Raw genomic sequence first — 13420 nt, forward strand, 5'->3', positions numbered from 1 at the left:
GTTGTATTATACTCAGCTGACCGTTCAGGCCCTTGGGCCACTAGTCTTAATGGTCACATGCCGTTTGGGTGAATGCCTCTCATCGTTTCAAACGATATATGCATTTGCCTAGTTTTCAGTTTTATGAATTTCATACAGTCATGCAGTGTTTTTCCTTATTCTGATTATGTAAAAATTTGGGATTCCAAGGCCATTTAATGTGGTTCCTGCACAGATGTTTCCTGCTCAGTGCACCTTTAAACTAGTTGTCGTTATAAAATTTCGAAAATGCAATAGAAATGTTTCATCTCTAAACAGTTAAGAGTAAATGACCCTTTAATCTGCTTGACTAACCGTAACGTATTTCTATACAGCACACACCTCATTCTATCTGATGTATCTAGGCTAGCGTAAGACACGATATCCCCATCCTACCATGCATTTTGAGCAAGCTCCAGCAATTTTGAACGCGGCATAAAATTTGTTAAAACTGCATGTGTGCAGAGGAATAATTACGTTACTGGTGTAGCACATTGCAGCATCGGGGATTGTGACTGAATTAGAAACATGTGTGAGTATAACGAATCTTATTTTATGTATGTTTAATTACTTCTGTCTGTCTCTCCATCAAAAACAAACATTAAAGCCTTTATTGTCTGTGTCGAGAAGTTTAGATGAGAGTTTTTTTTTAAAGATAAAGACCAGTTACAAAAATGTCAATCAATCTCTTTTTAAACAGTGACATCTTTACACACATTCAGCCATCAATCTTTCTTAACCTTGTAACTGCATAAAGTGAAAAATATCGGAATAATTTAATGGGATATTGAAGCAAACATAAAGAAAATGCATTTAAACGCGAAGTTCAACTGAAGGTCACTCTAAGAAAAAAAATATCAAAATAAAATTCTTTTTTTGCACGGGAACTAAAGTTGCCGCAAATTAAAGTTTATTCTGCAAGAGTGCAACCTTTCACTCCCATACAAAAGAAGAAAGAAAGATATTGCTTTAAATTGTTTAATTTGATGCCTTTATAGATAATCTTTTCAAGTAGGTTTATGTACGTTAATTATTGTAGGCCTATTAAAAATATTGTTGTGCTTGTTATTCTGTGTTTTATTGATTGAAAAGCACAGTGCATAAGGAATATCTATATCTATCTATCTATCTATCTATCTATATATATATATATATATATATATATATATATATATATATATATATATATATATATATATATATATATATATAGATGGCTTGAAAAACCAACATTTACTGATTGACGAAAGAAGTGGTTTTTCATAAGAAATTAAGGAGAATATCATATTTAGTTATGCCTGATTAGAAGTTCAGGCCTCAGAACCGTAGTATTGTCGAGAGAGGACAAATTCCTGATTTCCTCATGAAAAGAATAGGTAAATTTTGCCTAATTTGGACCACACCCCTTCAAATGGAATTTATTTTGAAAATCACTACAATATGCCCCTGATTAATGAAAGATCTTTGATAACCATTATTCGTTAACCATTAATTTTTCTCCAGCATTATGAAATGAATAATTCAATATGATGAAGTCAAAATTACTTATGAGTTTTTTTCTAACAATCTTAAGACGTGACTGCTATCTGATATTGGTTGATAAAATAAAGCAACTGTACTGGTACAGGTACATGTGCATTAGGTTGGTGGGTAGAAGTTTTGATTAGTATATGTTAAATAGCCTTTTTTGCTTTAAAAGAATAAGTTTTTTTTAGATTTGATTGCGAACAGGATTCACTCCTGTATTAAAAAGAGGAGTGTATTCCGGACAAAAGCAAATTAAGATGAAATCATAGCAATAAATTTGAACTTGCACCGACAAATTTGAAACATCCTTTTAGGCAAAACGGAAAACATCTTCAAAAAAGAAGCCTGTAAATCGTTCCACCTGAACTGTTTACCAATCATACCCTGTAATTGATGTCTTCTTGCATGCTTGTTTGTTAAGCGTTTCGCTAAGAATACATAATTTCATTATAAAAATGTGCATTAAAAATCCTCAGAGTTTATAGCTCACCTGACCCATACTGAAGTATGCTTTTGATATAGCTGAACTGACCCATACTGGTGTACTTTTGATAAAGCTCACCTGACCCATGCTGAATTATGCTTTTGATATAGCTCACCTGACCAATACTGAAGTCTGCATGCTTTTGATATAGCTGACCTGACCCGTGCTGGTCTGCTTTTGATATAGCTGACCTGACGCATGCAAAAGTATGCTTTTTATATAGCTCACCTGACCAATGCTGAAGTATGCTTTTTATATAGCTGACCTTACCCTTGCTAAAGTATGCCTTTGATATAGCTCACATGCACCTGACTCATACTGAAGTATGCTTTTGATATAGCTCACCTGAACAATGCTGAAGTATGAGTTTGTCTTTTTCCTGTATTACTCTGTTGTCTGTTTATCTTATAATTTCCTAATATTCATCAACCTTACATTAATCTTACTTTTTAAAAGGGCATTTAGATCTTTTAAAAAAGGGTCTTGAGCTTCTTCATGTTATCCTGTAGAGAAAATAGGACGTTTTCGTTTCAAAAAAGTGTCATTTGAATAATTGTTGGTCCAGGAAAGCTTTTATGAACGAAAAGTTTCTTCTTATACCTGCGTCCATTGTTTTTCACATGCTAATAGACGATATTCCTTAATTGTGCAAGACATGGCTCACAAAGCTAAGTTACAGGGTTTGAAATTTGATATACATTGCTGTACTTAAAATGTAGAGATCTACTACGTGTCTAACATGACGTGCACTTTATGGCTCTCCTTTTTCTTTCAGCAGGAGGGGGTTATGCCATAGGAGAGAAATCCACTGGGAAATTGAAAGACCCAAGGTTTTGGCAATGTCTAGCACTGGTTTTGGGAGTTATAGCCCTTGTCCTTTTGATAGTTGTAATTGTCCTTGCAGCAGAGAAAAAGGATGAAGAAAATGACATCCCAGAATGCAGACGACATCCGGTTTCCGGTGTGATTGATATTACTGAACCTGAAAATCCTCCAATTTTTCACGATCTAACCAGAGGAGAAATAAGAACTATATTAGACTTCATGTTGTCCCAAAAGTCTTTAAATATAACAAAGCCTAGTAAGGCTGTACTTGCCTCAAACTATGTATATGCAATGGAACTTATTCTTCCAGAGAAGAAATATGTTCTACAGTCAACTCAACAAACCCAGCCAACCAGGAAAGCATTGGTTACAGTTTTTTGTGGCGGTAAGATCGAGCCAAATGTGGAGGAATATTGCGTAGAATTAACACAGCAGCCAAGTTTCTGCGGTGGCCCTAAGTCCATTCCGTTTTCTTTTAGGCCAATCACAATACCAGAGTATATGTCTGCCCTGAATGTATTGACCGAAGATTCCAATAGAATCGTTGGTGATATTCTTCGTGAAAGTTTTAAAGGATCTCTCGTTCAGTGTGGGGGAAATTGTTTAGGAGTAGAGAATGTAAGTCCTTTTGCCGCTGTGATCGCAGAAGTTGAAGGCCAAGGATTCCGAGGAATATGGTTTCCACTACTGCAACTGATGGAGCCAAAAAATTTGCATCCCGTAGATTTTGCCGTTCTTGTAACTATAAATGGAAGTGCTGTTCCGGAAACGGCCGATGTTTGGTACAATGGTCAATCATTTGTCTCACTCCAAGAATTTAAGGACAAATGGGACAAAGGGGAAGTTAATAAACTGAACTTAGATTTTCCTCAGATGCGTACGCATGATCAAGAATTTCCAGAAAATTTGCAGAGACCGCCTATTGAGATCGAACCCGATGGTAAACGTTATTCCATTAAAGATCAAACGGTTACTTACATGAACTGGAAATTTCACTACGGAATATCACCAACTCACGGTCCCCAGCTTTACAACATCAGATTTAAGAATGACATGATTGTCTATGAACTGGGTTTACAAGAGATCTGTGTATTCTACTCGTCCTCGGAACCTGCCGGAAGATTTACAAATTATTTTGACACTGTAGTAATGATTCGACTCTATATGAAAACATTAGTGCCTGGCATTGATTGTCCCTCACACGCAACATTCCTAGACGCCACGCATATGTTTGAAACATCGGATTCCCCTGTCACAAACAAAAAAGCGATATGTGTATTTGAACACAATTCCGGAAGTCCTCTGAGACGCCATCATGCACCCAGTGAAACACCTTCCGGTTACTATGAGGGTGCCCCTAATGTCGTGCTTATCCTAAGAATGATTGGTACTCTTGTAAATTATGACTATATATTTGATTTTATTTTCTATCAGAATGGGGTTTTGGAAACCAAGGTCACTGCCTCTGGGATAATTGTATCTTCATTCAAATCTACAGACAAAAAATATGGATTTCAGCTAACCGACCAAGCATTGGGGACTCTTCATTTCCATTTCTTCAATTTTAAAGTAGATCTAGATATCGGAGGTTCTAATAATAGCTACGCTACCTACGAGGTAGAAGCGGATGAAGTTCCTAATCCTTTCTCTAAAGCATCAAATCCTTCGAACTGGCACCAAGAAAAAATTGTAAAGGTTAACTATGCCACAGAAAGAGAAGCAACATATAAGTATAATTTCAGCACCCCTAAGTACCACGTATTTTACAATGAAAATAATAAAGACAAGTACGGTAACCCCAAAGCCTACAGACTACTACAGAAAGGTATGGCCAAAAATGTACGAACACAGGGAGCTGGAAATGAACCCGGGTCACCTTGGACACGATATCAAATGGTCGTCACGAAACGCAAGGAATCAGAACCATACAGCTCATCAAAATACGCCACGTATGACGGTGAAAATAGGAAAGTGAACTTCGAGGATTTTATCGGGGAAGAAAATATAAATGGCGAGGTATGTAGCACCTGAGCAGCTTTAAGGTGTCACTGTATAATGTCTCTTTAAAAATCTACGCTTAAAGTTGTTTTCCTGTCTGATGAAGTTTATTATCAAACTTTAATTCTGCAATATGACACATTAGAGTAATCATATTGCAGATTTTAATTTTAAAACACAATATATCCGAAAGTTTATTTTATAAAGCGAAATTTGTCAGAAAATCGTTAAGGTGATTTGTAAACATTGTACATAATAGGTATTAAGTGTTAGCAATATTTTAATGTTTTCAAACGTTTTATTTATAGAGATCTCTTCTCTCTTTTTTTTTTTGGTAATGATAAGTCTGTAAATAATTGCACATTTTTACCACAAAGTACAGAATTAAAATTAACGTTAATGTAAACATTTTAATAGTATGCATTATTCTTAAATCGCTTAATATTTGCTCTATTTCAGGATCTAGTAGCCTGGGTTACATTAGGAGTGCATCACATCCCACACTCTGAAGATCTTCCCATAATGCCCACACCCGGAACTGATCTCAGCTTCCTGTTGTTGCCTTTCAATTATTTTCCCGAGGATCCCAGTGTAGGATTCCACGATAATGTACGCTTACAATACGACAGTCCTTCTGGTCCATTAAAAGTTAAAAAGGCGAAATCAGCAGAACTGAATTGTCTTCCACCAAAAACTTATTCAATTGAAGATTTAATAGGCCAACCAGAGGCTTTTATAAATCGTTCGTAAGTAAATTCAAGAATGGAAGTGGAAGTGGAAGGTAGATGCTATTAATGGAAATAACCGACGAAGGAGTCAGCAAATTATTGATAGAGATCCTTACGAACTGAGCCACTGATATAAAGAGGGCTGCACTCCTATAAAGCTGAAAGGGATGATTTTTTAGAAGATAACCCGGTATGGAATAGATTGAATGACGAAGCCTTTTTTAATTAAGAACTTCTGTCGCAGAAAGAGTTTTACAAGTTAAAAAAAACACATGTGATTGCGTTTTGTAGTGTGTATAACATCATTTTCAGTCGCAATATTAAGACTTTGATTCCATGAACATACTAGCTACTGACTTAGCTCTTGACAATCAAATACTTTTGAATTGTCATCAAGGAACTTGTCTTATTTCATTTAAATATATCATTCTTGTATAGAATCACTAAAAATAGGTAAATATTCTTATCACAGTGATTTTTCTGACCATGCAATATGTACATGTACATCATTATTTTGTAATGTGTTTAACCTCACGACTGAGTTGATCTGTATGTTGAAACAAGGAGAAAGTTTGTGAAAGAATTTTACTGTCACTGTAATTTTTTAAAATAAAATTTCACGTATTTTTTTTAAATTCTAACAATTTGGCAGACTAGATATGTCATATTGATCACCAGGATAAGAAACAAAGCCATAAAAATCATTTTAATCTGTAAAATCTCAGTGTTTGAACTATTGAAATTCACTTTCTAATATGAACTATATGTATAAAACCTGTAAAAGCATGTTTTATATATGTTCCAATAAAAATGAAAATTGTGAAAATCGATAGAAGCGTATACCAATGTATATATCATGTTATAACATCAATTCTCTGTAAGGACCAAAAATGCTTGGCCACGCACTATCATGGAATTTTATTTTATCACTATAATATTAGAGAGTGCCCTATATAAAGACTATTGGTGGGTAAATTTTGGACAGTACCTCTTTGGTTTCCATAGCAACGACTCTGAAATATTTTGTTATGGCAAAACTGACCTGATTGTCATCACCATGTAAAATAATTCCGTGCTTCCTTAATGTAGGAAAGTTATCAACATAACATGGGTTTCATTTTATAGCTAAGTAATTAAAGTTTCTGTGCATCTAAATTTTATTCAATTTAACCCAAGGTTTTTAATATGATACAGATCAATTTACATGAATTTGTCATAAAAATGAATACAAAGGTACCTATTTCTTGATATGCATATTAATTTTTGCAGGCAATTGAAACTTAGAAAAAAGATATTTTTAGTAAGATCGAGCTTAGATCTAAAAGATGCAAAAAGATTTGAGGTGGGGAAATCAGTTAAAAGTCATATTCCAATCCCCTCAAATTATAACTTTTCCTAAAAATTAACCTAGAGTTATTTCCCTTTGCTGACTCTTTTGCACTGAAGACAAAAAATTAAACTGGTGTCATTTCCCTTTGTTGACTCTCCTGTATTGAAGTCTAAAGAAGTTTATAATAACATGTGGCAAAAACAGACGCCAGAAAAATAAACATGAAACAATAACAGAAAAATGGTGTGTTTTCAACTTTTTAAAATGGAATTCAGGTGTGAATGACAAAGTAAGTCATCAAAAGAAGGAGACACTGCTTTCTCAGTATTCAACTTGATAATGATGTACAAGTCTTTATTAATAATAGATTTTTAAAGTCAAATTCACTTTGCGAAATATTGAAACAAATTTTTTGAAGTCTGACTTGCATTCCCATCATGTGGGATTCCATGTACTATCTAAAACCCATGAGAAAAATGCAAGATGCAATTGGAGGAATACAACAAGCAGAAGACACGGCAGTCAGTGGAAATGGCTAGAACAACCCTAGGCACAGGTATAAATTTGAATTTTTTCAAATATTCATTTTGTATAAAAACTACATGTAAGAAGCTTTTTCAATTAAATTGACATAATTTTTAAATTAAATATTTTTTTTATTTAATAGACTTAATTGGTCTATATTCAAAGATCACCATGTTAGCAGGACATTCCAGATATACATCTTAGTAATATATTTGCATTATAGGAATTTTTGCTTGCTTCAGAAAGCAACTTACTTTGGCAAATCATAACTACAAAGTTTATCAAAAGGAGGAGAATGTTATAGAAGATGTAAGTTTGTATGTAATGACAAATATACACAAGGCAATTTAATATTTAGAAAAAACATATATTTTTGGTAACGTTGTACATGGTGGCGGATCCAGGAATCTTGAAAAGGGGGAGGGACCAGTTTGGTGTCGGGGTAGGGGCTCAAGGCCACACAAAAAAATTGATTTATTAAACCTGATGTATATTTTGGACACAAAAGGGGGGGGGGGGGGCTGGGCCCCCTCTAAATCCGCCAGTGGTACAGTTTAAAATCTGATTTGGCCAAAAAATTAGTACCGGTAGGTGGTGGGTAAAAATTAGAGATGGTCGACTTAACGGAAACACATAAAAATTTTTTAGCCTAAAAAAAAGTCATATAATTCAGATTCACTGTAAAAGAACAAAACATATTTAGCTGTATTCTCTATTGAGAAGTTGATGGCTCGTTTTAATACTCCCCCTGAGGGGGAGTATTAAAACGAGCCATCAGATTCTCAATAGAGAATAATTTAACTGCAGCTATAAATATACACTAATAAGATATAAATATAGTATACCCATGTAAATGTATGTATTCATGATTGACAATAAGAATGAATTTATTTAATTTGAAAAAAAAATATTTTAAACATATTTTAGATGTACTGGTGCTTTGACAAAAAGAAGGTGAAAAGATACCGGTACATAAAGAGTACCTTTATTCTTGTGTTTTTATCATCTTTATTTCAACAAAAGGCTAAATACCAGAAGCAGGAGGCAGTTACAAAAATTAACTAATGGAGAAAGAAACCTTGCAATTGACCGTGAGAACTGAACATCGGACAGTATCTTCACTGAACAATATTCTTTTGGAGAAGATTCTGTTAGAGCATGGGGAAAGCTTTTGGAGTAGGTGATGGTAAATTGTTTCAGTTACTTTTACCTTGCAATTGGTTACACTGAAAATACTGTATGTGTACATAAATTGGCGTATTCAAAATTTAGCGCAATCACTGGGTATGGAGTGGTTGGCGTAATCATGAATTAGCGCTACATACGTCTGCGCCATGTATTGTATTTATTAATGGTTTATTTACGGTATTCATTAATTAGCAAATTGTTGTCTGCGTTCAAGGCGATAAAATATGAAGAACAGGTGCTTGAGGATGGGACCCCCTCCCCCGCGTTCCGTACCCCAAGGGTTCTCCCCGACTTTTTTTTAAATAAAATATATTTCTATGACACATTCACAAAGTATTACAATTGAAAAATCCATAATATAATTTAAAACTAACCTTTTATAAAAATTCATACTTTCTGATACTAAAAGTTCTCTTTTAGTATCCAAGAGTATGAATTTTTATAAAAATAAATAAAACAATGAACTTCATGTGTATAAACTATACATGTAAAAGAAAATGGATTAACTGGAACCAGATATTTGAAAACATAAACATATAGATAAATTTATGTCATCTACATTATAATTTTAGTATATCTTGTGTATTCATATTTTTTTTATTTCATGTTTATTCCTAAAAATCTGTATGTAAGCTTTCCAGCCGTGGTGTGTCTGTGTTTGTGTATGTGTATGTATGTTTCTTTATGTCTAAATTCAATCAAAAAAAACTTTGTGAATGTGTCATAGAAAAATATTTTATATAAAAAAAAGTCGGGGAGAACCCTTGGGGTATGGAATGCAGGGGAGGGGGGGGGGGGTCCCGTCCCCAAGCACCTGTGATAGAAAGCCTGCTTTTTAAAGTACACATGCAGGGATTCTGAGGCAATTTATTTGGAGGTGTAAATACTAACTACTAGCTTAAAATAGATATAAGATATAGATATGCTTATATACTTGTATTTGTTATCACATGAAAAATGTAGTAGATATTAAACAATTGATTTTTAATTAAAGTACATGTATGTTTTTTATTCCAGGGGAAAAGATGAAGATGATTATTTCAAGTTTCACTTTTCAAACCCATTTAAAATTCTTCTTGACTGGTCAGACACAACACCACATAATGGCCAACCTCTGATGTAAAGAGAAATCATGGAAACATCAAGCCTAGCTGTTTCTATTGTCTACAAAATTGCTATATAGCAGTTATTTTCTACATTTTGTTTATCTCTAAATACACATTTTGGATAATGTTTAGATGTAAATTCTTGCTTGATTAATAATTTGAAAAAAAAAACTGTTTTTAAAAGTAACGATAAAATTATACATATACACATGAATATGTGTATGTTTTCTGATTGTAAGAATATACATTAATGGTTTTATTTTTAATGGGGTGTTAATTTATGGTCAGTCTAAATAATTCTAAATTTCTTTATCCAAATAAAATTGATATCTAAAGATTTGCATCTGGGAACAAGCAAAATTTAAATGGAGGAAATTAACATTAGCTTATCAAATTTCAAACCTGCTAAATTAATATCTACCTTCCTATGCATGAAAAATTAATAATTTATTATTTATTTATTTATTTATTCATTTTTTTTTTTTGGTTGAAAAGTATCATTAGAGTTTTTATTCATTATCTTTTTCCATTTTTTATCTAGTATTTGAAAATTTTGTTTACTGAAATAAGTTCCAGTGAAAAGTTGAATAGCTAATTTTCTTTAGATTTTGAGTTACCTGCCCTTTGTAAAGGATCATAGAGAAACAATAATAATTCATTTAATTTTGTTTCATCTTATTTTTTATCTTTAATAATATTTACTTATCCATCCCTTTGTCTTATCTATTCGTGAGAAAAATGTTTGGAAAAGAAATTTTGTAAAACAACCATTGTCTAGTAACATTTTGAAAAAAAATATTATTTGGCAAAATGCCAATTTTCGAAGTTAAAAACGAAATAAATCCCCACTCTACTTTTCATAAAAGTTAACTAATATTATTATGGTGTTTCCAAAATTTCAGGTGATTTTTTCTTGAATTGCCTGCATTTCTTGAAAGACTTCTTAAAATATAGGGTAAAAACGACCATTTTCAAAATGTAAGAATTTGGTCATCTTTGAGCCATCAATTGAAGAATTTGCAGTGACTTGTGGAATTTTTTTTTATTGTGTTATATAGTGCTTCATTTGTTCTATTCAAATAATGTATGAATTATCTCAAAATAATAAAGATGATTAAACCACATGAAATCAAGTATAAAGCATTTTTATGCTTGAATTGAGAGTAAATGGGGCAAAAATCTATATTAGCCCGTTACCATGGCAACCAAGGTAGTAACCTTAATTTTGAATGTTGATTATGTCATAATGTATGGGCATTAATCACCTAAAAAAGTTTCATGAAAATCGCTCATGGTGTGTGCCACAGCCCTACAGTAAAATTTTGGTCCTTACAGAGAATTGATGATAAAATCTAAAGGAACAAAAATATCATAGTTTGAAAATAAATTATCCGCAAATCTTGTATATCTGTGATGGTTACAAACTTTGAACAAAATTCCTTCAATATTGTTTATACAATTTACAGAGAGCAAGCCTGCTTAAGCACAATAATTTACTGTGAAATCAATTTAAGAGCTATTCTCTGTACATGTAACTACTTAAACTTCTTCGCCACGCATGGTCACCGATTTTGAGGAAACTTTGCCCATTATTACAACTTGAAACCAGAAACATACATCAAATAAAATTTGGTAACAGCTGGAAAAGTTTGAAAAATCGAGATTTTAAGCTACTATGAATCTTTATTGAGCTTTAATAAAGACTGAAAAAAAAACAAATAAAGAACCATTCTCACAAAATATAAGACCTTGTTGCTACTTATGCTATAAAGAAACTATTTAGAATATATGTATCTCTAAGTAAGTGGTAACCGTGGGCACATCTGGATATGTATGTGTATGTATTTTATTTAACATTGTTTTAAAAATTATAACACACAATTCCCATTCTTACTTTGTAAATTAATTTGTCGTTTTGATATTTTTGATCGTTTACGACAGGTTTTTCATATTTTGAAGACCTTAACACATGATTATTTGCAAAGTGTAATATATATAAATTGTATATAAAACTATATGTGAAATGATGAAAACTATTCCCTGAATTGACTAGAAATATCTGTAATTTGTTGATAGACATAGTGTTTTGAACATCAAATAGTATCAAACATTTTTTTTTTCAACTTATTTTTTAGTAAAGATAGTTAAAAAGCATTGACCAGGTAATTATAAAGCAGTTTTGTTGCACTCCTGACTGCAGTAAAATTTAAAATTAAAACCGTAGAACACAAAAATTCATAAAGTGTTGGCAACATCAAGTGGTAATGAAATTGTGCAATATTTATAGTCCAATACTTCATAATTAAAACGGATGAAAGTATTTGAAATTTGCATTTTATCTGGAATTATTCCCTATTTATGCCAAAAAATTAGCTTAAATGTATAAATGTATATTTAGAAGATAAAATATATTTTATAGCATATTTTCCTTTAGAGGACAAACACAGTAACCCACCAGAAAAATTCTACTCATCATTTTTTCTTTATTTTTATTCTTATTGGATGATTTAGAATTCTAACATATTTGTTGCACTCCTGACCAAAAGCATTGGGACCTTTAAAGTAGAGTTGTGAAGTGAAAATTACATAAGAACTTGTTCTGTTGTTTCAGTGAAGTTGAGGAGGAATTACTTGAATTTTATGACAATTTTTAGTGTATTTATTTTTAACATTCATTAAAAAAATCACAAAAAGATAAAAACACATCTGAATTGATAAAATTGAAAAAGGAAGGATTTTAATAATAAAACTGTCAATAATTTTGTATTAAATTATACAAAAAAATCATTATTAATTAATGAATACTTCTAAGCATGAATAGAAGTGTTTTCGTCACACAACTTAAATCTTTAAAAAAATGTGTTGCACTCCTGACCATAGAAATATAGATCTGAAGCACAGATAGATCCTGTAATTGATAAATCTATTTGGTAAAAATGTTCTTTGTGTCTTTCTTTTCCAAAATAAAAATTATAAAATCATGAAATGATAATAGTTTTTTCATGCTTGGGAGCAAAACATCAAATGTTGCACTCCTGACATTATTAGGTATGCACCTATACTTTACTCTAATTAATGCTGCTTGTGATTTATATAACATTTTAAAGTTTTAAAATGTATATCAGTTATTGTTTTACACTTCGAAAATTCTTTTTTGTCTTAATTTTCTTTCAGAATTTTACAATTGGTATTTTTTGCAATTGGCAACACTACATTTTTTCTGTTGCACTCCTGACATGGTATAACATTTTTTTAAACATCAGTCATGACCACAACTTGATTAAACAAAAGTTACTACAGCCCACATTTAAAGCTCAATACTTTGAATATTATCAGGAAAGTCTTTATTTTCAACGTAAAGCATTATTATTTATTTCACAGATCTCCAAAAAATATTGAAATTTCAAAATGTCACAAAAAGGTGTTGCACTCCTGACAATTTTAGCATCATTTTTGGGCATAACTTTTTTGTTAGTTGAGATATCAACGAGATATTTGGCAGGTATTTAGACACTGTCTAAAGACATATGCTGAGACATAGAAATCTATTTTCATTGCCTGTATTTTTAGTGTGGGTTGATAAATATGCGTTTGGTCATTTTTTTTCAATTCACCCATTTCCTGATATTGAAAGAATTTAAAATTCCTAATATTGAATCTAAAAAGTATGTTAAATGTAATTATGTTATTG

General features: G+C 32.1%; 1 protein-coding gene across 1 annotated transcript; it reads left to right on the top strand.

Annotated features, from left to right (window-relative positions):
* Positions 1–452: 452 nt before the first annotated feature.
* Positions 453–6333, top strand: LOC133194088 (putative amine oxidase [copper-containing]). The gene is made up of 3 exons (XM_061330047.1): positions 453–550; positions 2805–4870; positions 5312–6333. Exons 1-3 carry the CDS (start codon positions 547–549, stop codon positions 5600–5602), a joined length of 2361 nt encoding a protein of 786 aa, XP_061186031.1. The 5' UTR covers positions 453–546; the 3' UTR covers positions 5603–6333.
* The last annotated feature ends 7087 nt before the right edge of the window (positions 6334–13420 follow it).

This window comes from Saccostrea echinata, unplaced genomic scaffold (genome assembly GCF_033153115.1).
Source record: "Saccostrea echinata isolate AGI-Se365-2 ecotype Australia unplaced genomic scaffold, CSIRO_AGI_Sech_v1 ptg000028l, whole genome shotgun sequence".
Lineage (NCBI taxonomy): Eukaryota > Metazoa > Mollusca > Bivalvia > Ostreida > Ostreidae > Saccostrea > Saccostrea echinata.